We start from the raw sequence: 25073 nt of genomic DNA, 5'->3' as shown, positions 1-25073 counted from the left end.
TGTAGATATAGTGAATCTACATCTAGCCAGTGCATCGGATTTCTTGCATCATAACTTCTGAACAGATTTGTCATAAATCACAAGATTGGTCTCTTCTGATTCTACGTGGCATACCAAGTCGAAATATATCACATTGTCCCGTGTCCACCATTTTGGGGGTCGGCCATTTGGAATTTTCATAAAAACATACTTTTTTGAACTCCTCGTTTGCCGTTGCTCCTATTTTCATGGACATGTAATCAAATCATTTTCAGACTACAATCACCTTGATTTGTCAAAATATGACTGAATTACAACTTTTTATACTTGGTTCGAATCTGACAACGCTTCCCACAGGAAAAACGGCTTACTTTTTTTTACATAGTAACTGAACACAGTAATTCCTTGCACTGAGAATAGCTCACTGGGATAAGACGGGTTCCTCTGAAGTGTAAGGTCATAGGTTCGAATCCAGCCAAAGTCATCACGCACGTCATGATACTTGTTTATCTGTTTAGTGAAGCCAGGTATGCCACAGTAGCTGTCTAACAGTATAATCATAATGGTAATGATAATGTTTCAATCTCAGGGGATCTATACTCAAGAAGAGTCAGATTTATTGTGCTTTACAGATATGTGTCCTCTAACCTCTAGGGGGGCGATCCCATGTCTGACACATGTTAACTTGTGATACCAGCCAAATTGATGCCGCCATTTTCATTAATTAATAAAACGTTTTTGTCCTACTCAAAATGTATCAAATATTCACCAACTTTTACACAGATTATCTTCAGACCACAATCACATTGACATATCAAAATAGGACTGAATTACAGCTGTTTAAACTTGGGACAAATCTGACAACCGCTTGCCACAGGAAAAATTCTTTATATTTTTACGCAGTCACTGAAATCTGATTTCCAGCACTGAGAATAGCTCACTAGGATAAATTGGTGTCCTGGCAACGTCAGAGGTTCAAATCCAGCCAAAGCTGACAAGCTTGTCATGTCTCTGATTCTCTGTTTAGCGAGACTATAAGCCACTGCAAAGAAAGCCAGGTAAACCGCAGTCACTAGATGTCGAAAGTTTCTTCTGGGTCATCTGACCTGCTTGGCCACCACATTGCTGCTTGCAGCTATATTTTTGTTGTTAGGTTTCTATTTAGGATTCAGTAAAAACAGTATCACATAAATGTAATTTGTGCTTATAACTGAAAAAAACTGCAACAAAAGTATATTTGTCTTTATCTGCAACATATCTTTAACAGCTATGTAAACAACATTGGTCCAAACTAATGAACTTGCTGAACTGTTTTTCCAACATTTAATTCTGATAAAAAGGTAACAGGAAGAATCCTTTTACTGTCCATCCCAGCTATAATTTCTGGGCACCTTGGATTGGGCGAGGCACACGAAGGTCCAACACTGTGCTAAACACAGACTTTTTAAAAGCTCAAGGTCCAAGATACTCAGCAGAGGCAGACGACATCAATGTAACTGAAGACAGACTCTCAAATGAATTGATGAAATTGAAGGTATCCTTTACATAGTTTGTATGACCCTTTATTTTGTTTCTTTCCACAAAGGACTCGCATGGCATTTTTCTCTGTTATAGGCCTACAAACGTCAGGACAGTTGTATGGAAGCAAAGTAGCTTGATGATGCAGTTGAATAGATTGAAGTCACAACAATAGGCCTAAATGTTAGTGGGGATAATATTACACATTGTCAACCACGTTTACTGTATTTATTATTTCCCTTGACCTACACAGGTGGACGCAGTGCGTGCCCTCTGTAAGGAATGTGGTGTCGACTCTTGCGGTTCTAAGATGGATCTCATTCTGCGCCTCAGGACCAAAATGCAAAATAGACAGGCCTACGACAAAGTGTTTGAGAAGATCTGGGGAGCATCGGGTGACAGCTTTACATTTTTTCTGGCTTTGTCAGTTTTATGCTGTCACTGGTCATTGCTGTAAATAAATATGAACTGTATTAAATATCAACTCAACATTTATGTACATTTTATTCCTAATGGTTTAATCCTTTACTATTCATCCAGGTGGTTTGGCTGTCATCATGTGTCCCTGCGGTGTGTTGTACAGCTTGAAGTTTAACATCAGAGCAGAAAGCCCTAGAGACTTTGCAGATATGCTTCTGTCGTGGAAACATATGCCCAATATATCAGTCTATGACTTTGCACGAGGTCTTGTAAGCCACACCAATATGAGAGTGCCAGAAAATCCACCATTCCAGCCAAATGAAGGTCGTCTTGCTCCTCCAACAACTGAGAACGTACAGGCAGCCAAGGACCGAACACTGAAGTTCCACCTTCCGTGGCTTTTGGAGCCAAACACTGAAAATGTTGAAGATGACAGTCATCCGGTTACAAAATCCTCTCAACATTATGTCTTGTGTGACAAGCTACATGAAGGTAACAGCAAGGATGAGAAGGACATGCTCAGGAGGATTGAACTTGTACCGGAGCTAGCAGGTCGGCTCAACAGCCAAGTAGCTGAACAGTTGTTCTCAGAGATGCGGAAGAACAATTACTTCATAAACAATATGTCGCCTTCAGCTCACATTTTCCTGGTGCGAAACATTGTTCATCACCACAATGAAAAAAAAGACAGACAAACCATTGAGAAGATGAAAAGAAATTTGAGGAATGTCAGTATCACACTGGACACACTTGGGAAGGCAGTAGCAGGTAAAGACTATAACAGTAGTTTAAAATGTAGTGTCACAATACAGTGCAGGATGTTTTTGATCAACTGTTGATTGCTATGTTTAGCTCCACAGACTTCATTGGACACTCAGACTTCATTGGAACCCACAATAAGTCTTGCTGGTAGGACTCATTTGAACAGATTTCAGATATCGGGATTGGTCATAGTTTGTAAGGCTTGAAAAAAATATTTTTACATCTTTAACTTGTAGGACCAACTCCTGAAAGGAAAACTTCCCTGTGTGACATACAGCCACAGAGATCATACTGGGGTTTGAACTGGTATGGTCAATTTGATTTCATACTGTACATACAAAAAGATAGTACTCTTAATTGAGGTGTGTGTGTGATACTGTTTCCTCGCTGAAATATGTCTTGGACCCCAAAAGAAACCTAGATGAAACAATTATACGAACCCAGTTTACCCAAGTGCAGCAAATTACCTTGCAACGCAGAGACTTTTTGACTCTGGGCTTGGAACGGGAGTTGGAGTCCACAGTAAGCACAACTTTGACAAGTTATTTGTGTATAGCACTCTTTTTATGCCTTGTGTTTATATTTTGTTTATTTTCTGCTCCACACAGATAGCAAATTGCTGTTTTCAGATAATCACCCAAATAGCACAGTCACAGGTAACTTACTTAGTTTGAGATGTACAGCATACAATGCTAAATTTGGTTGTCTTTCCAACTTAGTTGAATTTAAAATCATGTTTAATTTAAATAATATATGTACCATCAGCAAAAGGATGTGTACGCAGTGGATTGCTATGTGGTACCAACATGGCTACCACCACATTGTCCGGATACCTCGTTTTTCCCTGTAAATATGTTATTATTATTATTTAAACAAAAATAATAATTTCATATTGTTTTTGGTTCAGATCGGGTTTTAATGGGCTTTTCTATTTCTTCATGATTTGTCCTTCAGAATGATATGGCAAACAAGGATTTTGTCCTCATACCCATTTGGAAACCAGGACACTACATGCTCTGTGTGCGTCTGCAGTTATTACCATTACTTTTTCACTTATTTACTATTATAAACAAATGTATTCTTTGTAGAAACCTATTTTATCTTTTATTTGAGAAATGATATTACATTTGTGTACATTAACATGCCAAAAAATATGTGTACAGGTTTTGAAGCTGAGAGAGAGACACATTCTTTTCCTAGACTCCTTATTCCATTTACATCCTAAAGCCTCAGTTGCCTTTGGCGATCAACGATACGTTCAGATTTGCAGGTTTCAATGGCAAACTGTTCAGACGTTCAAACCATCCGTTTTGGATTTAAAGTTGTTATTGTAGGTGCTATTGGTCTGTTCCTGACCACATGTTGTTCAATAAGTATGCTGCTGTGGTATGTTCCTTACCACATTTAGTAGTTCCATTTAGTAAACCCTTGTTCTTAGCCTGATCATTACCAATCCTTGAATAAATGCTTTCTGGGGTGGCTATGGTTAGGCTACCTTGTGTTTTTAATGACCCTCAAGTACTTGGGAATATTGCAGTATAAAGGTTTACATATACAATTTCAAAACTGACTCTTTAATGTCAAATATGGAATTTGTGGTCGGAGCTTGAAATAAAGTATACACCTGACTACTGCAATAGCCCCAACATCTTCAATTTGTTCTGTTTTCTGAATGTTGGTACTTAAAAGGCTGATTAGTAGTTTAATTGCAGTGATGTTGCACAGAGGATTATCCCTGGGGAATGGACTGTGATCTACGGCAAGGACATCAAAGTAAATGGGTTTCTATGTAATTCATTGTTTCTTTTCATTGAATGAGCTGTGCTGAATGTTGTACACTATCTTACTGTAATTCTAAATTTCAGGGTCTCCCAAGACAGAAAGGTGGCATTGCCTGTGGGATCTTCATGCTAATGGTATTTTGTGTTGTCCTCAAATGTTTGTACAAACAGAATCGGGGGTCACTTAATGGTGTAAAATATGATTTACCTGAAAACATATTAACTGTTAGATCTCTTATTTTATGTAAATACCAGAGGAATTGCTTAGTAGGTTTTTACAAGATTTGTAGAGACCAATACGTTTTCTATTTTATTACAGTATGCTCTTTACATTGTGCCGGGGGCAGATTTTGACTTCACAACTGTAATTGTCCAGAAAGTCTCCAGACACATTACAGTGCACTGTTTTTGTAGAACATGACTTAATTGTTTGACAATTAGATATCTGTTTGAAATTGAATTTTTTTCTAGGATGACATGGCCACAATCAGGACATGGTGGTGCCTGTTGCTCCTGTCTGGTCATTCAGTTGTCAGGTATGTCTGATTTCATTATCACGTGTACACATAAAAATGTGTAACATAAAGGCAAAATCATACATATAGATCAAAGTACTATTCTTCATAATCTCTAACATATTTAAGAAAATGTGCCTGTTTTAAAGGTTGGCACAGAAAAGGAAAACTGAAGATCACATCGTAAGAATCACATTTTGATAGTCATTAGTTGTTGACAAATCTAATGTTGTGACCTGCATGCTAATGGTTCTTTATTATATGATTTGATTAATCTTGGATCCAAACCTCCCCTTTCATATGCATACTTTGTACTGACTTTATAAATATTTTAAATATTTATTCTTTGCACCCTGTGATGAATAAATAATTGTTCTCTGTGTACAGATAATAGCAGATGAGGAGGCAAAGAGGCCCAGGACAATCCCTCCTGAAGAGTAAGTAAGTGTGAATGAAGTAAAAATGATGAATGAATGTGTTTATTTCAGGATACTGTTGACCTGGGATAGGTCCAGGTAACTAAGGATAGCGAGGATCTGCACACAATAAACTGAAAAAATAAACATGTCACACTCTTTCCAAGACTCCTTTTATTTTTATATTCTATATTGTTTCAACACTTCACTGGGAAATTGCTGCAAATACAATTGCTTATCAGCAGATAAGCAGGGACCGCACCTGCCTACATCCAGTCTCTCTTCCAGCCTTACACCCCCACCTGCCACCTACTCTCTTCCAACAACCGTCTGGTGGTCCCACTTCTCAAGAGTGGCTGCTCCCAACCCAAGCTCTTCTCCTGTCTGGTCTGTCCACCTTCAAGACAAGGCTAAAGACTCACTTATTCCGGGAGTACAACTACACTTAAACCTCCTATTGTGTTCAGTTTGAATACATTGACAAGCACTGAAGTAAAGCAAAAAATATCATCCAATGAAATATTTTATCTGCCAAGTAACATATTAGCTATCCATAGTTAAATACATATTACTTTGAATTTTTTAAGTACCTTACACTATATTAAACTTACAATGTGTACGTTTTATGTACAAAAAAGGCACCATTTATTTATTTTATTTGGTTATGATGTACAGAACAGGGAAATGATTTATAAGACTATGAGAAGAGGGTAAAGATAATGTAATTCCAAAAACAGTGGCCTCATTGTTTGATTTGTATACCCCAGGAAGGTATACCCGGTAAGCATTGAAATGGTATGTAGCAATGGCAATGTGGCAATTTCCCTCTGACTATTCACAAACACTAGGCTTTCCTCCATGTTGGTCATGTCAATAAGGATATTTCTATAGGTTGTGAGATATCCTTTGCTCATGTTGACAACCGCAGTTCAGTCAAGACACATATTAGATTTCAACAGTAATTGATAACCAAAGACATGAAAAAAGGTTTGACTTTGGCAGAGTGGATGTATCTAGGGAAGAAACAGAGCAAATAAATAAATAATCCCACCTGATGGATAGTAACATACAGACAAAACAGGGAGATGGGGATGGTGGAGGGCAGCAGCACAATAATACAACAGTGAGTGAGTGTAGGAGTATCCTTGCGGCCTTATAATGTCACCTTATCGGACGTGGGCCAATGGGTGAGGTGTAGAGTGCCATGCCTGAACTAGGCTTCACTCATATGCTGCTTCAGAATGGGATGTGGGTAAGACCTCAAAAAAAGTATTGTCAAAATGATATTACCACTCCCCAATTGAAAAAACCTTTGTCACATCTATGACAATGAAAGGGTTCCCAAAATAATAACAGCAAAAAAGTATTCAATATGAGAGATGAAATGGTATTTTCATGTTTGTGTCAGTGTATGTGTGTACAAATGCTGCGGCGAAATGATGGTAATAAAGTGTGAGAAGGTCCAAGCCTATATACTGCTCCACAGCTGGGGGGACAGAGAGATGTGGGTGGGGAGTGGGGGGGGGGTGGGTGAAGGATGTGAGTGAAAGAGAAAGTGGTATGGGTGTGTGTGTGTGTGTGTGTGTGTGTGTGGGATCATAGTATTTGCTGCATGTTACAATTGAATTCAAGTCAATGCGATTCAGTGACATGAAACATGATTTAAATACTTTTAGACAATATTAATATACTATTATTGCTATTATTATAGGTTTTTATTCATAGTATGTATGTGTTGTTGACCTTTTAGTTATTTATGATGATTTGGCAACATTTACTGTTTATTTCACTATATGACTCTTATTGAGGGACTTTTATTTTGAAAAGTGATTTAACTTCTTATACAACACCGGACCGGACCAGACGCGAGCGCTAGCGAGCGCTACTAGGTTTGCTAGCTTTTATTTTGAAAAGTAGAAGCTTGAAAGAAGTATGAGACGGGAGGGCATGAGACGGGCGGGCATGAGTCGGGAGGCTGCAGGCTGCAGCCATACACTCTCGAAAAGTTAGGACAATTCTAAGCGCCTCTGACTGACAGGGGCCCCCAAAAATTGAAAAACTAATAGAAATGATCAAAAAATATAAAGATATATTTTCTTTTTCATGGGGCTCAAAATTCCTGGCGGCGCCCCTGCCTACGCAATTTTTGTTTAGGGCCCCCAAAACCCTAGAGCCGGCCCTGCTCCAATCACACTGCTCTCGCCTCTTCTTCATGCAGGAAAAGATCAAAGAAAGTCTGGAGGAGCTGTGTAAACGTCTGCCAGGACCAGGAGCCTCTAAAATCTGCAAAGATCAGATTGACAAGAACCTTCCCATGGCAATTGCTTTCTTGACTTCCACTGTTGTATGTATTATTTCTCTTTTTATATTTTGCGGCAATAATTATTGATGTTTTTATCGTTTTCATTGATGTAAATTGGGGGATGAACTAGAAGTGAATTGTGGAGTCAATCATCAACTCCCTCCCCTACTCTACAGAAACCAGGTCAGGTTTGCAGTATGTTGGGACTCTGTGGCACCCAGTCAGATATATCGCAACAGAAAATGCTGACAAGTCACATTCGAGAAGCTATGAGGGCAGCCATGATAGTTTCAGAGGTGAGGCATTTAGGCAGTAAGACTTGATACCGTTTCACACCGTCTGTGTTTCCTTGTCAGTCCCTGGCTCTCCCTCACTCCCTTTACCCTCCCCTCTACTGTGGTCGCTTTACCAGGTGCAATTTACTCCAGAGTGTACCTTCTGCATTTATCTAGTAAAAACGGTCGAGCGCCTGCTGCCCAAAGAAAGAACTGAGGTAAGAAATACGCAAAATCACTTTATAGACACACATACACATTCCAACCTTTCTACTCTGCTCATCTCTTTCCTTCTTGGCAGAGTGCTGTGATTGACTTGCTCGGAAGAGTGTGTGGCGTTCTTCCTGCCTCTGTCAAGGACCAGTGTGAGGGTCTGATTGAGAACTACGGTAAGAGGCTGCTGGACTTGCTCCTAAGCTATGCCACCCCTCAGGCCATCTGCTCCATTATCCACATGTGCAAGGGCCAGGAGACTCAGATGTTCGTTGGTGAGACACCATTCCTCAGTGGCCCAAATTTACAGCCTTCCAGTACTGATCAGTTTCATACATATATAGTAGGGCTGGGAATCGATATAAAAATAAACAAATTAATCGCACAATATGCTGTGATTAATCGCAATTAATCACATTTTTCCCCGAGTTTGTTATCATCATGTAAAACACTGAATGAAATCAATTGGCACAAGTATATTTTAAATAAAACCTTTTATTTAGTGGTGGACCATTATTGGCGTTAACGTGCTGCGTTAACGTGAGACTCTTATCGGGCGATACAACAAATATCGCAGTTAATCTATTCTCAAAGTTGGGTTCGGAGCTGGGTCTGTACTATGCAAGCTATGGTGACTTTCACCTTGATATTTTAGCGCGGATGTATACCTAGCCGAATTGCACTGTAGGGGGCGAGAACAAATCTTCGAACCTGTGTGTATGCCTTGTGTATGAAATTACCACATCGATTACCACGCCGGGTTTGCTTCAGGGAAAAATGTATTTTTAAGAAGCTTCCCAATGGAAACCTCGACAAGACTAAGGTTGTTTGCACCATGTGCAATGCGGAATTAGTTTACTGTAGGAGTTCTTCCAGTCTGAAATACCACCCGAACGCAAAGCATCCCTTAGCTAATGCGGAAGATGCCGGACCAAGCTCTGATGTAGCGCAGGGGAAGAGTCGTCGGCAAACTACTATGTGTGAGTGCAACCGAGGCAAGCCCGTCAGCACAGCTCTATCAGCCAAAATTCATGTTTAACTGAATAAACAGTTGGTAAACACAAGTACATCTTATTGAACATAATTTATTTTCCTCACCAATTATCATAGTAGAACAGCTTTCTCAAGCAGTTTGTGATGCATTTTGGAAACAGGAGATGAGCCCCTGGTCTAATGCGCCACCTGGCTTGAGAAACCTGTTTTCAAAGACTTACTTTTAGTCATTATTTGGGTATAACACATATTCTGAATGCCTTTGGCGGAATTCAAATGAGCCATTTTAATCTAGATTAACCTAGATTAATTCCAAGATTACAGTGAGATTAATCGAGATTAAAAAAATTAATCTATGCCCACCACTAATTTAATGACATCTCGTGAACTGTAAACAGTCTCTCCTGGGAACTACAGAATAGTTATTCCCATCAAATGTATGCAGCAACTTTATAAACAACAAAGTGTTTAAGTGTACGTTGAATATTTAAAGTTGAAACCCTAAAGGTAATCAAAAATACTGCACAGGGATCTACGCTAACTTTTTTTTGCTGGAGCACATGTGCCCCCAAGTGAAAAACTTAAGGGGCACAGACAAAAATTTAGGGGCACAGTCAGTTTCTGTTTTTAAAAACTTTAAACATTGCATCATTATTTGACTATTGTATAAATTACACAAAATTGACCGGAAACAGGATAGGTGACTTATTTATCCATTACACATTCATTTATAACTTTTTTGTAGTCATTGTAACATTGTTTCAAACTGACTGGCTTGGCCAAGGTTTGTAGCATGGGAGTCTTGATCTTTTTCCAGCCTACAGACAGTTTCCAGCACCTTTAGTGGCATCAAACATTTCCAGGGAGGGCGCCTCTGTACTGATCCGAATGAGGTCCTCTGTGGTGGATGGGTTCAAACTACTCATTAATGGGAAATGTAGTTTTTATGTTGTATTCGCACCGGTGTTCATGTAGGGTCGCAACTGCGCTCTTGGCGGTAAGACAGAAGGGGATTCAGTTGGGGGGTTAATTTTGTTGACGGAAGCATTGTTTAAGTTTCTATTTGTGGTAGGGTGAGCCCTTAATAATTAGCTCCACCCATATTATTTGAAAAGTCTTAATTGGTAGCTCCACCCAGACCAGGTAAGGCCATTTAAATGTCCAGGTGTGGAGCATTACGGGTGTTGCTCCCGTTCAGGGTTGGGGGAGTCGTGAGAGACGGTGTTGCTCCCGTTCAGGGTTGGGGGAGTCGTGAGAGACGGGGTTGGATCGCAATCCTGGTGGAGCGTTGCCCATTCAGTGCAGTGCAAAACGTGTTAGACTCGTACAGAATCATAGGGATTCTGCGGCATGCCCCTGCTCCCGTTAAGGGTTGGGGACGTTGCATGTCGGAGAATAAGCCAAAAGTCGTAATAGACTTGAGTTTGGACCGGGTGAGGGCCTGTGGACTTGTTCCCTGGCCTTGTTCCCTGCTCCGTCGAGTTTGCTACTACTGGCCCATAATTGTGGGGGGACGAGGCTAGTTCTTACTAGTCTGGCTGGACTAGCTGGTGACCGATACCGGGGCTGTCCTGAGTAGCGTGTATTTGATTTGTGTTATGTGTTTGTTTGTTTTTTACTGTGATGCACAGACTAACTTTGAGGGTTTATCCCGGTCTACCTCGGGAGGACTTTTTTGGTCTTAAAGAGTTTCTCCGCCATTCTCCGTGTGCATGTTTTTTCTTTTGGCTTGGAAACTAACTCAGACCATGGATGTTTAGCCCCTGCTCTTAACTGATCACAGTGCATCTTTTAATATTGTTCCCTTTGCTACTTACTATATAATAAATGATATGTATGTTTGGGGAAATTACATCTCTGTGTGTCAATTAGTTGACTGACCCGCAACTTTTCGAACTGGTTATTGTGCTCAGGCACACGCTTCCACATATTGTTAAACTCGTGTTTATTTTGGTATGTGTCGTGTTGGACGTTAGTTTGCTTAGTTCTATTGTTCACACTGAGTGCGAAGGTCAGCGAGCTAGATCGCTAGCCAGGCTGTTAAAGCGCAGGACAGATAAAGTAGGCTATCGCAGGACGCAGCCTATGAGGTTTATCCGAGTCACGATTATTTGTAGTTGAAATAATGGTTTGAGCATTTTGGGGTTCCGTAGACGCCAAAATGGTCTTGCGTTAATTGCGCTAAATTAATTTTTTACGCGTTAAACATTTCTAATGAATTGCTAAGATTAAGGCGTTAACTTTCCCAGCCCTAATATATAGTATTATGCCTGAACCAACATCTCATCAGAGGGGCTTCCCTCTTGGCTCTCGACGAAGGCGGTCGCATTTTTCTATCCTCCCCTCCCTGACCTTCCCTGCTTCGCTCTGTCTTGTCTGTCTTGTCTGTCTCAAGATACTCTCTCACCATCACTCTCCGAAACTGGAAGCATGGAATTAATTAGCTGGTCTCTCAATGCAATTGACACCATCTTCTCGAAGAGAAGCTCGGGTTCGGGGGAACCCAAATGTCCGGACGGGACGTTTGCAGCTGGCTACACGATGGACGCGTGGGACAATTGGCGTGTCGTGTGTCTAGCGGCGCTTTCCGTTGAGGATGTTGAAGACATCTTTATTTTTCGGAACCATGATTACAGGCTTTCTGCTGTGTGGATTAGGCGGTTGGCTTGTGTATCGGAAAGTCAAGGAAACGGCTGCAGCCATCAAAAGCCCCCTTAGGCTGCCCGACCTGATTGAGACGGTGGGCAGAGCCGTTGGAGCACTGACTGTGAACTTACAGCAGAATAGGGAGTACAACAGGGATAAGTTCGCGGCTCAGCAAAGAAGGTTTGAGGATCTGGAGGCCTTCCTGAAGGGTGGACGTGAAAATTGAGTCGCATCTACTCGTCTAAACATCTACACCAATCTCATCTACTTTCGGCCCCGTAACCAGCTCAGGCCTTGGCCAAGGCCGTTGCTGGAAAACAACTCCCCTGGAGAGCGCTGAAGCGAGACCATCTTGCCTTCCCTTCCCACTCCCCCACCATCAACATCTGTGGCTTGGTCTCTACCCGGGTCATGACCAAGGACGTCTCCTCGCCAACACTATCTGCATAGAGAGACTCGGACTGATTGTGGCCTAGGTCGAGGGCGCCAACCCAGACCTACTCACACACTAACTTTCACCTACTACAGATACCACCACCCCCCCACCCCCATCCAACGCCTTCGATTGCTTTTCCCTGGGTGGCTGGCGGGTCTGTGTCCAGCGCCTATTACGGTCGCAGGTCCAGATGCTGCTGGTCTACCCCACCGCCCTTTCCCATTGCAAGTGTTTGTAATGTTGTGTTGTTAATGTTTGTGGGCTTATGTGCTGAGGTTTTTGCCTGTTCCCATACTGTACTCCTCTAGGAGCATTGTATGGGGGTTGCCTTTTTCTCTCCTCCTCTCTCCTCATGTTATGCTTTGCTGTAATCTTTCTGGTGGGCGCCTTTGATGGCTGCCTAGGTAGGCTCTCCTGCCAAATCAAATTCCGTGTCTGTGCAAACTTTCATGGCCAATAAACATCAATTCAAAAAAAAAAAAAATCATCATTATTTGATTGTTCTAGTAACCCCATCTTCCTCTGACAGAGAGCAGTCTTGTCTCTGACTGTGACTCTTGTGTGATCCTGGCTGTTCTGAGTCGCCTTAACTTGGGTTCCAATGCCACAGAGATACAGACATCATCTTACCTAAGCTCTGTTTGCCAGCTGCACCCCAACATCCTTCCTAAGGTCTGACTCGTCACTCCGAGCCAAAGAAAGTTTAAGGAAAAAAGGAAGGATGTGATTTAAACTCAAATCCCCATTGTCTCTCTTTACAGTGTGACAGCTTTACCAAGAACCATGGGGAACAACTGAAGGGGTTTCTGGGTAAAAAAGGTCCTCCCCTTGATGTGTGTGGGGTATGTCACGTTTGAGTAATTTACTCTCCATTCCATGTCTACAGATTTTAAAATGTGGTGGTAGCTGTGGAGGAAAAAGAGGGGGGGGGGGGGGGGGGGGGGGGTCATAGTTTGTTTGTCTGTGTGAAGGGATGTAAGAGCTGAGAAGGGCAAGATATTGTTGGTTGGTGATCCTACTTTGATTTTGCTGCTGCTTCCCAGAAAGTGGGCCTGTGTGGAGGAATGGGCGGGCCAGCAGGGCAAAAAGGAAACCCCTGCACTTTGGGTAGCAGCTACACGTGCAGAGATCTGAAGACTGCTCTGGAATGTGGGGTAAAGCCAACAGATGTTTTAATTAGGTAGTATAATACCTAAATGACTTAATGGTCTGACTGTACTTTTTTGTTGTTTTTTGTAGACAGTGCCCTTTTGCCAGGAACATATTTGGGAATAAAGATTTTGCTCAATACCCCTCTCTCAAATGGAATGGTATGTGGAATATATTAGGAAACTAACATATATAGACATTACAAATGGCTAAGAAATAATCTTCAAACTTTTTTTCTTCAAAAGAGAGCCTGAGGAATTTGCTACCACTGATGACCCTCATTTCAACATCCAATTGCAAATATTACCCAGTTGAAATTTCTCAAACGTTGGTTGTCTGTCAGATAGTATGGTCTGCACACATGGGAGTTTGCTGATTGCATTGTCACTGTTTTTGTTTGCCTCTGTGCCTTTTTTGAAACCTTCAGAATAGGGCTATGATTGCTTTTCATCAGATTACTTTCTAGTACATTCTAGACATATACTGTACTTTGAAAGTGTTGGTTTAGCATAAACATATTCATTTATGCATTTAGATATAGAACAATTTGATCACCAGCTCTTTCAATAAACAAATTATGCACCACTGCTTATTTTCTTTGTCACTTGGATTATTTGTTTCCAGAGAAGCGGACACCCATTAATCAATAATTTCAATACAAACCACGCTGAGCCGTCAGTCGACATCATTTACTCCTTTTAGAGACAATAATCTTAGACTTCTTCAAACACTTATCACCCATCACACCAATGAAAGTGAGTTTCTAAACACATTCAAATATATATATATATACACACCCACAAGTGTAAATACTGAACACTGGAACCTTTGGTATGGAATTTTTATTCAAACAAATGTGTTTGCAGAGCAAAAAGGTCATTATTCCTCGAGAGATGGAACTTCAGAGACAGACATCATGGTTTTATGACTTACAGTTGGACATAGGTGAGAGGATGGGAAAAGAAAAAGGGCAAAGGGGTGGACAAACCAATAGAAAAGGCACTTTACACTTTACGTAACTAGAATGACTGACAAAACCAAATTTGATTAAAAAAAAAATTGAAGCCTTCAACACAAACCTACAGAGAAGCACATAAACAAGGTTGGTTTCTATGTACAACACAAGCCATACTTTGCCTTTATCCACATGATCTTGAGGATAAAATAAAACACAGCTTTTTTTTTATCACGGGAGATCAATTCCAAGTCATTTCAGCTATTCTTGTTGCACAAGTTTGTTTTCAAATATGAAATTAGTTTAACTTGTGCCCAGTGCCCATGATCAAGTAGGTGACACACACACACATTCCTGGAATTATAGATAGGGCACAGTCCCCTTGATGCAGTCGGTGAGTAAAATGTGACAGATTTCTGGAATAATAGTTAGTGCTGTGCCTGTGATGCAGGTGACGATGACAGTTTTTCTGTAAAGAGAATACGAAGTTGACGTCACGCCGCATTGAATGCTTGGTAAATTGTAACATTGTTTTGTTTGGGCACCATTTTCTAAGGTTGTCGCCATACAGTTTATGCCCCGCATCCGTTGTGTGTCGAGGCATGCATGCATGTTTTCATTCTTTTTTGTATTAAATCATACACCTGAACTGTTTATGCCATATTAAAGAGAAGGGCTTTCTACTTATATAATGTATGCATGATTTTTTAAGGAAATCCTTTATCAAGAATCAAATCTAAATGTATGTGTATAGACCTTTTTACACGCAAGCATGTCACAAAGGGCTTCACATACGCCCACAGAACTGCCCCTCAAGAAGATTTCAAACAGCAATTTTTACAATAATCTTCTCCGTCCGTACAACTTAATTTTCAACCACTTTTATTACAAGATAGAGGAAATCTTAGAGCATATGAAACATACTTAAGTCTGTGGGCATTGTAGAACAGCAGACAGATTAGAAATATATAATTTTGTTAAAAGGTTTTGACCATTCTTGTGATTAGTGGAAAAACTGGAATTCCCCCTTGAGTAATGAAGAATTTCAAAAAAATAATCAGTCTAGGTAGTCTTCAGAGTTTTGGGTTTTTCTTGGTAATCTATACCAAAAAGTGTCCCAAATTACCTGACTTCACTCTATTTCTCTCTATGACCACATTCAGTTTTTGAAGGAAAATGTGCGCAAAGCATTCAATACAGTATCTAATGTTCATCAACCACTGTAAGTGTGTAAACAATATGCTGTGCCTATTGACTACAATGTATGATCAAAGCACATTTTCTCTTTTAGGGTAGATCCTCTTCAGATAGTGCCATCACATAGTTATCAAACATGCAAGTCCATGCAGTAAATTTAATATTTGGCTCACCCAGAGTTTTCTAGAAATGCAGGAGGCTGTAAGAGAGAAAGTAGGGCCATCCAAGTTGCCAATATGTAATGTACTTAATCCAACACACAACTTCAGGACTTGTGCAATCCTCTTCATCCTCTTAATTCATACACCGCGGTAAACTCAACTCTTGCTCGTGCCTTCTGCATTTTGTACATACCCAGTACAAAGCGACATCTAGCATTTGCACCTATTCTCAACACACAACTGATTCCATTCAAGGCATGTTCGTCCTTTTATCAATAGCTCACTCACTTTATGCTAAGTAATTGCAGAAATACCTCAAATGCAAACATAAACGTGTGTGGAGCCCTGTTTTTCTGGAAGGTATCAGTTCTGCAATGTTAAAGTGAAGTGAACACATTTCTAATCAAGCTGAGTGTTTTTTTGTCCAGCTGTAGCTGGGGACGGCTTTCTATGACAGGCGGATACTGTATAAAAGTAGTCATACACCTACCCTGCACCTCAAATCTGTCTCACCAGGCACACAACCAACTCATCATGGCTTTCTTTAAGATCACTTTGCTTGTCTTCATTGCCCACCAGAGCTCTGGTAAGAACATTTTAGGATGTTTCAATCAACTGATTGGTGCACACTAAGAACACTGTTTTATCAATTGTTATTTAATTGTATATTGATAGTATTCATGGAAATATTATGGATTCAAGTTTAAATGTGGTGGAACAAGCAACGAAAATGTTCCCAATTGGCACTTTCTACCAGCTCTTGCCGGGGTTATTGCTGCTGAAGGAAACAAAAATGTGCGGGACAACCTGACAGTAAGTGTCTTGTTCCTTGCTACTTACCTTACAGTAGTTGGTTAGTACTTCATCCATTTTAAAGTACAAAATGTTCACTAAATCCACATTGACCAGTGCAGCTGTGCTTTTGTTGAGATAAAGCACATAAAGCATTTACATGCAAACATTTTAATTGAATAGGGGATATGTTTTTATTTAACACATGATGTAAACCAACAATACAGTCAAAAATATTAAACGGCTTTCATATCTATGATATTAGTGTACATTTTGAGCTAGTTCAAAGACAAAATGTTTTGCCATTTAATGTCACTAAAAAGTAGTAAGAACATACATTTCACTTCTCTTTTTTTGGAAAGGTGTGGGCTTAACTGACTTATTTATAACCATAACCTTCCTCTTTCCCTGGTAGAATGGTTTGTTCAACTACAAAACAGAAACCTATACATCACATACCATAGATTGGCTCAGTATAAGTACTGTTAATAGAAAAAAAACATATGACTCTTAAAAACCTTTAGTTTTTTGTGCCTCAGTCTTGGTCCAACTCAACCATTTTTTATCAGTGTCACTTTGTTTTTCAGACAGGGGACACATGCCAGGACTGTACCCAAATATTTGAATTCCTTCTTGATATGTTCTCCAACAGAGACCTTCAGGTGAAAACAATTAAAGCTGCTAACACAAATTTCTCAGTCCTACTTACGATTTGTGATCACAGTCACATACGGATGCAGTGTTCAAGATAACTGTTGATATATGTATATCCCTTTTTAAGGTATCTGGGTTATCTCTTTTCAGATATCTGTGGTAAAAACATCTGTTCCTAAGACTTTTAATTTGTGAAAAAGGTTGCTCTGCTTTTAGCTACTCCTGACATTACACTCTAGCTATCAGTTCCATATCGTTGAGGTGAGATGGGAAACACTTCCTGTTTTCTATCTTATAGTGTATAAAAATAAACCCTAACCCTATAGAGCGTCTAACAACCAGTTCCCCTTTAAACAGCTCCAATCCAGGGCCGACCCGACCCAATAAACTAACTAAACATTTGTTTAGGGCCCCGCGACTGGTTCCAGGCCCCGAACCAACTGCAGGGCCCCGAAATTAGAAGAAGAAAAAAAAGTATTGCCAATCAAAGGGACACTCAGGGGCGCCGTAAAGGGGGGAAAAGTTAGGACGATTCTAAGGGCCTCTGACTGACAGGGGCCCCCAAAAATTGAAAAACTAATAGAAATGATCAAAAAATATAAAGATATATTTTCTTTTTCATGGGGCTCAAAATTCCTGGCGGCGCCCCTGCCTACGCAATTTTTGTTTAGGGCCCCCAAAACCCTAGAGCCGGCCCTGCTCCAATCACATTGCTCTCGCCTCTTCTTCATGCAGGAAAAGATCAAAGAAAGTCTGGAGGAGCTGTGTAAACGTCTGCCAGGACCAGGAGCCTCTAAAATCTGCAAAGATCAGATTGACAAGAACCTTCCCATGGCAATTGCTTTCTTGACTTCCACTGTTGTATGTATTATTTCTCTTTTTATATTTTGCGGCAATAATTATTGATGTTTTTATCGTTTTCATTGATGTAAATTGGGGGATGAACTAGAAGTGAATTGTGGAGTCAATCATCAACTCCCTCCCCTACTCTACAGAAACCAGGTCAGGTTTGCAGTATGTTGGGACTCTGTGGCACCCAGTCAGATATATCGCAACAGAAAATGCTGACAAGTCACATTCGAGAAGCTATGAGGGCAGCCATGATAGTTTCAGAGGTGAGGCATTTAGGCAGTAAGACTTGATACCGTTTCACACCGTCTGTGTTTCCTTGTCAGTCCCTGGCTCTCCCTCACTCCCTTTACCCTCCCCTCTACTGTGGTCGCTTTACCAGGTGCAATTTACTCCAGAGTGTACCTTCTGCATTTATCTAGTAAAAACGGTCGAGCGCCTGCTGCCCAAAGAAAGAACTGAGGTAAGAAATACGCAAAATCACTTTATAGACACACATACACATTCCAACCTTTCTACTCTGCTCATCTCTTTCCTTCTTGGCAGAGTGCTGTGATTGACTTGCTCGGAAGAGTGTGTGGCGTTCTTCCTGCCTCTGTCAAGGACCAGTGTGAGGGTCTGATTGAGAACTACGGTAAGAGGCTGCTGGACTTGCTCCTAAGCTATGCCACCCCTCAGGCCATCTGCTCCATTATCCACATGTGCAAGGGCCAGGAGACTCAGATGTTCGTTGGTGAGACACCATTCCTCAGTGGCCCAAATTTACAGCCTTCCAGTACTGATCAGTTTCATACATATATAGTAGGGCTGGGAATCGATATAAAAATAAACAAATTAATCGCACAATATGCTGTGATTAATCGCAATTAATCACATTTTTCCCCGAGTTTGTTATCATCATGTAAAACACTGAATGAAATCAATTGGCACAAGTATATTTTAAATAAAACCTTTTATTTAGTGGTGGACCATTATTGGCGTTAACGTGCTGCGTTAACGTGAGACTCTTATCGGGCGATACAACAAATATCGCAGTTAATCTATTCTCAAAGTTGGGTTCGGAGCTGGGTCTGTACTATGCAAGCTATGGTGACTTTCACCTTGATATTTTAGCGCGGATGTATACCTAGCCGAATTGCACTGTAGGGGGCGAGAACAAATCTTCGAACCTGTGTGTATGCCTTGTGTATGAAATTACCACATCGATTACCACGCCGGGTTTGCTTCAGGGAAAAATGTATTTTTAAGAAGCTTCCCAATGGAAACCTCGACAAGACTAAGGTTGTTTGCACCATGTGCAATGCGGAATTAGTTTACTGTAGGAGTTCTTCCAGTCTGAAATACCACCCGAACGCAAAGCATCCCTTAGCTAATGCGGAAGATGCCGGACCAAGCTCTGATGTAGCGCAGGGGAAGAGTCGTCGGCAAACTACTATGTGTGAGTGCAACCGAGGCAAGCCCGTCAGCACAGCTCTATCAGCCAAAATTCATGTTTAACTGAATAAACAGTTGGTAAACACAAGTACATCTTATTGAACATAATTTATTTTCCTCACCAATTATCATAGTAGAACAGCTTTCTCAAGCAGTTTGTGATGCATTTTGGAAACAGGAGATGAGCCCCTGGTCTAATGCGCCACCTGGCTTGAGAAACCCGTTTTCAAAGACTTACTTTTAGTCATTATTTGGGTATAACACATATTCTGAATGCCTTTGGCGGAATTCAAATGAGCCATTTTAATCTAGATTAACCTAGATTAATTCCAAGATTACAGTGAGATTAATCGAGATTAAAAAAATTAATCTATGCCCACCACTAATTTAATGACATCTCGTGAACTGTAAACAGTCTCTCCTGGGAACTACAGAATAGTTATTCCCATCAAATGTATGCAGCAACTTTATAAACAACAAAGTGTTTAAGTGTACGTTGAATATTTAAAGTTGAAACCCTAAAGGTAATCAAAAATACTGCACAGGGATCTACGCTAACTTTTTTTTGCTGGAGCACATGTGCCCCCAAGTGAAAAACTTAAGGGGCACAGACAAAAATTTAGGGGCACAGTCAGTTTCTGTTTTTAAAAACTTTAAACATTGCATCATTATTTGACTATTGTATAAATTACACAAAATTGACCGGAAACAGGATAGGTGACTTATTTATCCATTACACATTCATTTATAACTTTTTTGTAGTCATTGTAACATTGTTTCAAACTGACTGGCTTGGCCAAGGTTTGTAGCATGGGAGTCTTGATCTTTTTCCAGCCTACAGACAGTTTCCAGCACCTTTAGTGGCATCAAACATTTCCAGGGAGGGCGCCTCTGTACTGATCCGAATGAGGTCCTCTGTGGTGGATGGGTTCAAACTACTCATTAATGGGAAATGTAGTTTTTATGTTGTATTCGCACCGGTGTTCATGTAGGGTCGCAACTGCGCTCTTGGCGGTAAGACAGAAGGGGATTCAGTTGGGGGGTTAATTTTGTTGACGGAAGCATTGTTTAAGTTTCTATTTGTGGTAGGGTGAGCCCTTAATAATTAGCTCCACCCATATTATTTGAAAAGTCTTAATTGGTAGCTCCACCCAGACCAGGTAAGGCCATTTAAATGTCCAGGTGTGGAGCATTACGGGTGTTGCTCCCGTTCAGGGTTGGGGGAGTCGTGAGAGACGGTGTTGCTCCCGTTCAGGGTTGGGGGAGTCGTGAGAGACGGGGTTGGATCGCAATCCTGGTGGAGCGTTGCCCATTCAGTGCAGTGCAAAACGTGTTAGACTCGTACAGAATCATAGGGATTCTGCGGCATGCCCCTGCTCCCGTTAAGGGTTGGGGACGTTGCATGTCGGAGAATAAGCCAAAAGTCGTAATAGACTTGAGTTTGGACCGGGTGAGGGCCTGTGGACTTGTTCCCTGGCCTTGTTCCCTGCTCCGTCGAGTTTGCTACTACTGGCCCATAATTGTGGGGGGACGAGGCTAGTTCTTACTAGTCTGGCTGGACTAGCTGGTGACCGATACCGGGGCTGTCCTGAGTAGCGTGTATTTGATTTGTGTTATGTGTTTGTTTGTTTTTTACTGTGATGCACAGACTAACTTTGAGGGTTTATCCCGGTCTACCTCGGGAGGACTTTTTTGGTCTTAAAGAGTTTCTCCGCCATTCTCCGTGTGCATGTTTTTTCTTTTGGCTTGGAAACTAACTCAGACCATGGATGTTTAGCCCCTGCTCTTAACTGATCACAGTGCATCTTTTAATATTGTTCCCTTTGCTACTTACTATATAATAAATGATATGTATGTTTGGGGAAATTACATCTCTGTGTGTCAATTAGTTGACTGACCCGCAACTTTTCGAACTGGTTATTGTGCTCAGGCACACGCTTCCACATATTGTTAAACTCGTGTTTATTTTGGTATGTGTCGTGTTGGACGTTAGTTTGCTTAGTTCTATTGTTCACACTGAGTGCGAAGGTCAGCGAGCTAGATCGCTAGCCAGGCTGTTAAAGCGCAGGACAGATAAAGTAGGCTATCGCAGGACGCAGCCTATGAGGTTTATCCGAGTCACGATTATTTGTAGTTGAAATAATGGTTTGAGCATTTTGGGGTTCCGTAGACGCCAAAATGGTCTTGCGTTAATTGCGCTAAATTAATTTTTTACGCGTTAAACATTTCTAATGAATTGCTAAGATTAAGGCGTTAACTTTCCCAGCCCTAATATATAGTATTATGCCTGAACCAACATCTCATCATCATTATTTGATTGTTCTAGTAACCCCATCTTCCTCTGACAGAGAGCAGTCTTGTCTCTGACTGTGACTCTTGTGTGATCCTGGCTGTTCTGAGTCGCCTTAACTTGGGTTCCAATGCCACAGAGATACAGACATCATCTTACCTAAGCTCTGTTTGCCAGCTGCACCCCAACATCCTTCCTAAGGTCTGACTCGTCACTCCGAGCCAAAGAAAGTTTAAGGAAAAAAGGAAGGATGTGATTTAAACTCAAATCCCCATTGTCTCTCTTTACAGTGTGACAGCTTTACCAAGAACCATGGGGAACAACTGAAGGGGTTTCTGGGTAAAAAAGGTCCTCCCCTTGATGTGTGTGGGGTATGTCTGAGTAATTTACTCTCCATTCCATGTCTACAGATTTTAAAATGTGGTGGTAGCTGTGGAGGAAAAAGAGGGGGGGGGGGGGGGGGGGGGTCATAGTTTGTTTGTCTGTGTGAAGGGATGTAAGAGCTGAGAAGGGCAAGATATTGTTGGTTGGTGATCCTACTTTGATTTTGCTGCTGCTTCCCAGAAAGTGGGCCTGTGTGGAGGAATGGGCGGGCCAGCAGGGCAAAAAGGAAACCCCTGCACTTTGGGTAGCAGCTACACGTGCAGAGATCTGAAGACTGCTCTGGAATGTGGGGTAAAGCCAACAGATGTTTTAATTAGGTAGTATAATACCTAAATGACTTAATGGTCTGACTGTACTTTTTTGTTGTTTTTTGTAGACAGTGCCCTTTTGCCAGGAACATATTTGGGAATAAAGATTTTGCTCAATACCCCTCTCTCAAATGGAATGGTATGTGGAATATATTAGGAAACTAACATATATAGACATTACAAATGGCTAAGAAATAATCTTCAAACTTTTTTTCTTCAAAAGAGAGCCTGAGGAATTTGCTACCACTGATGACCCTCATTTCAACATCCAATTGCAAATATTACCCAGTTGAAATTTCTCAAACGTTGGTTGTCTGTCAGATAGTATGGTCTGCACACATGGGAGTTTGCTGATTGCATTGTCACTGTTTTTGTTTGCCTCTGTGCCTTTTTTGAAACCTTCAGAATAGGGCTATGATTGCTTTTCATCAGATTACTTTCTAGTACATTCTAGACATATACTGTACTTTGAAAGTGTTGGTTTAGCATAAACATATTCATTTATGCATTTAGATATAGAACAATTTGATCACCAGCTCTTTCAATAAACAAATTATGCACCACTGCTTATTTTCTTTGTCACTTGGATTATTTGTTTCCAGAGAAGCGGACACCCATTAATCAATAATTTCAATACAAACCACGCTGAGCCGTCAGTCGACATCATTTACTCCTTTTAGAGACAATAATCTTAGACTTCTTCAAACACTTATCACCCATCACACCAATGAAAGTGAGTTTCTAAACACATTCAAATATATATATATATACACACCCACAAGTGTAAATACTGAACACTGGAACCTTTGGTATGGAATTTTTATTCAAACAAATGTGTTTGCAGAGCAAAAAGGTCATTATTCCTCGAGAGATGGAACTTCAGAGACAGACATCATGGTTTTATGACTTACAGTTGGACATAGGTGAGAGGATGGGAAAAGAAAAAGGGCAAAGGGGTGGACAAACCAATAGAAAAGGCACTTTACACTTTACGTAACTAGAATGACTGACAAAACCAAATTTGATTTAAAAAAAAATTGAAGCCTTCAACACAAACCTACAGAGAAGCACATAAACAAGGTTGGTTTCTATGTACAACACAAGCCATACTTTGCCTTTATCCACATGATCTTGAGGATAAAATAAAACACAGCTTTTTTTTTATCACGGGAGATCAATTCCAAGTCATTTCAGCTATTCTTGTTGCACAAGTTTGTTTTCAAATATGAAATTAGTTTAACTTGTGCCCAGTGCCCATGATCAAGTAGGTGACACACACACACATTCCTGGAATTATAGATAGGGCACAGTCCCCTTGATGCAGTCGGTGAGTAAAATGTGACAGATTTCTGGAATAATAGTTAGTGCTGTGCCTGTGATGCAGGTGACGATGACAGTTTTTCTGTAAAGAGAATACGAAGTTGACGTCACGCCGCATTGAATGCTTGGTAAATTGTAACATTGTTTTGTTTGGGCACCATTTTCTAAGGTTGTCGCCATACAGTTTATGCCCCGCATCCGTTGTGTGTCGAGGCATGCATGCATGTTTTCATTCTTTTTTGTATTAAATCATACACCTGAACTGTTTATGCCATATTAAAGAGAAGGGCTTTCTACTTATATAATGTATGCATGATTTTTTAAGGAAATCCTTTATCAAGAATCAAATCTAAATGTATGTGTATAGACCTTTTTACACGCAAGCATGTCACAAAGGGCTTCACATACGCCCACAGAACTGCCCCTCAAGAAGATTTCAAACAGCAATTTTTACAATAATCTTCTCCGTCCGTACAACTTAATTTTCAACCACTTTTATTACAAGATAGAGGAAATCTTAGAGCATATGAAACATACTTAAGTCTGTGGGCATTGTAGAACAGCAGACAGATTAGAAATATATAATTTTGTTAAAAGGTTTTGACCATTCTTGTGATTAGTGGAAAAACTGGAATTCCCCCTTGAGTAATGAAGAATTTCAAAAAAATAATCAGTCTAGGTAGTCTTCAGAGTTTTGGGTTTTTCTTGGTAATCTATACCAAAAAGTGTCCCAAATTACCTGACTTCACTCTATTTCTCTCTATGACCACATTCAGTTTTTGAAGGAAAATGTGCGCAAAGCATTCAATACAGTATCTAATGTTCATCAACCACTGTAAGTGTGTAAACAATATGCTGTGCCTATTGACTACAATGTATGATCAAAGCACATTTTCTCTTTTAGGGTAGATCCTCTTCAGATAGTGCCATCACATAGTTATCAAACATGCAAGTCCATGCAGTAAATTTAATATTTGGCTCACCCAGAGTTTTCTAGAAATGCAGGAGGCTGTAAGAGAGAAAGTAGGGCCATCCAAGTTGCCAATATGTAATGTACTTAATCCAACACACAACTTCAGGACTTGTGCAATCCTCTTCATCCTCTTAATTCATACACCGCGGTAAACTCAACTCTTGCTCGTGCCTTCTGCATTTTGTACATACCCAGTACAAAGCGACATCTAGCATTTGCACCTATTCTCAACACACAACTGATTCCATTCAAGGCATGTTCGTCCTTTTATCAATAGCTCACTCACTTTATGCTAAGTAATTGCAGAAATACCTCAAATGCAAACATAAACGTGTGTGGAGCCCTGTTTTT

The 25073-nt window shown here is 40.6% G+C and overlaps 2 protein-coding genes across 8 annotated transcripts; both read left to right on the top strand.

Moving 5' to 3' along the window:
- Nucleotides 1-1807: 1807 nt before the first annotated feature.
- On the top strand, nucleotides 1808-13991 carry LOC124489253 (prosaposin-like). Its single transcript, XM_047051959.1, has 11 exons — nucleotides 1808-1892; nucleotides 2038-2685; nucleotides 7563-7735; nucleotides 7870-7989; nucleotides 8106-8186; nucleotides 8270-8456; nucleotides 12786-12928; nucleotides 13018-13098; nucleotides 13300-13410; nucleotides 13496-13566; nucleotides 13651-13991. The coding sequence occupies exons 1-10, from the start codon at nucleotides 1808-1810 to the stop codon at nucleotides 13529-13531; spliced, it is 1665 nt and encodes a 554-aa protein (XP_046907915.1). The 3' UTR covers nucleotides 13532-13566; nucleotides 13651-13991.
- Nucleotides 13992-16072: 2081 nt separating this feature from the next.
- On the top strand, nucleotides 16073-22993 carry LOC124489248 (prosaposin-like). Of its 7 annotated transcripts, none has more exons than XR_006958769.1 (12): nucleotides 16073-16304; nucleotides 16476-16531; nucleotides 17080-17172; nucleotides 17900-18025; nucleotides 18160-18279; nucleotides 18396-18476; nucleotides 18560-18746; nucleotides 21796-21938; nucleotides 22028-22108; nucleotides 22306-22412; nucleotides 22498-22568; nucleotides 22653-22993. XR_006958769.1 is itself a non-coding variant. In XM_047051948.1 (12 exons), exons 1-11 carry the CDS (start codon nucleotides 16169-16171, stop codon nucleotides 22531-22533), a joined length of 1053 nt encoding a protein of 350 aa, XP_046907904.1. In that variant the 5' UTR covers nucleotides 16078-16168; the 3' UTR covers nucleotides 22534-22568; nucleotides 22653-22993. The 7 variants fall into 7 exon arrangements, 6 of the variants coding, with proteins under 6 accessions (XP_046907904.1, XP_046907901.1, XP_046907903.1 ...); XM_047051948.1 differs by having other exon boundaries at nucleotides 16078-16304; nucleotides 17098-17172; nucleotides 18560-18647; nucleotides 22302-22412; XM_047051945.1 differs by having other exon boundaries at nucleotides 16078-16304; nucleotides 17098-17172; nucleotides 22302-22412.
- Nucleotides 22994-25073: the final 2080 nt, after the last annotated feature.

Source organism: Hypomesus transpacificus, unplaced genomic scaffold, assembly GCF_021917145.1.
Source record: "Hypomesus transpacificus isolate Combined female unplaced genomic scaffold, fHypTra1 scaffold_187, whole genome shotgun sequence".
NCBI lineage: Eukaryota > Metazoa > Chordata > Actinopteri > Osmeriformes > Osmeridae > Hypomesus > Hypomesus transpacificus.
The sequence above is the reverse complement of the archived record's forward strand: the minus strand, read 5'-3'. Positions and strand labels throughout refer to the sequence as shown.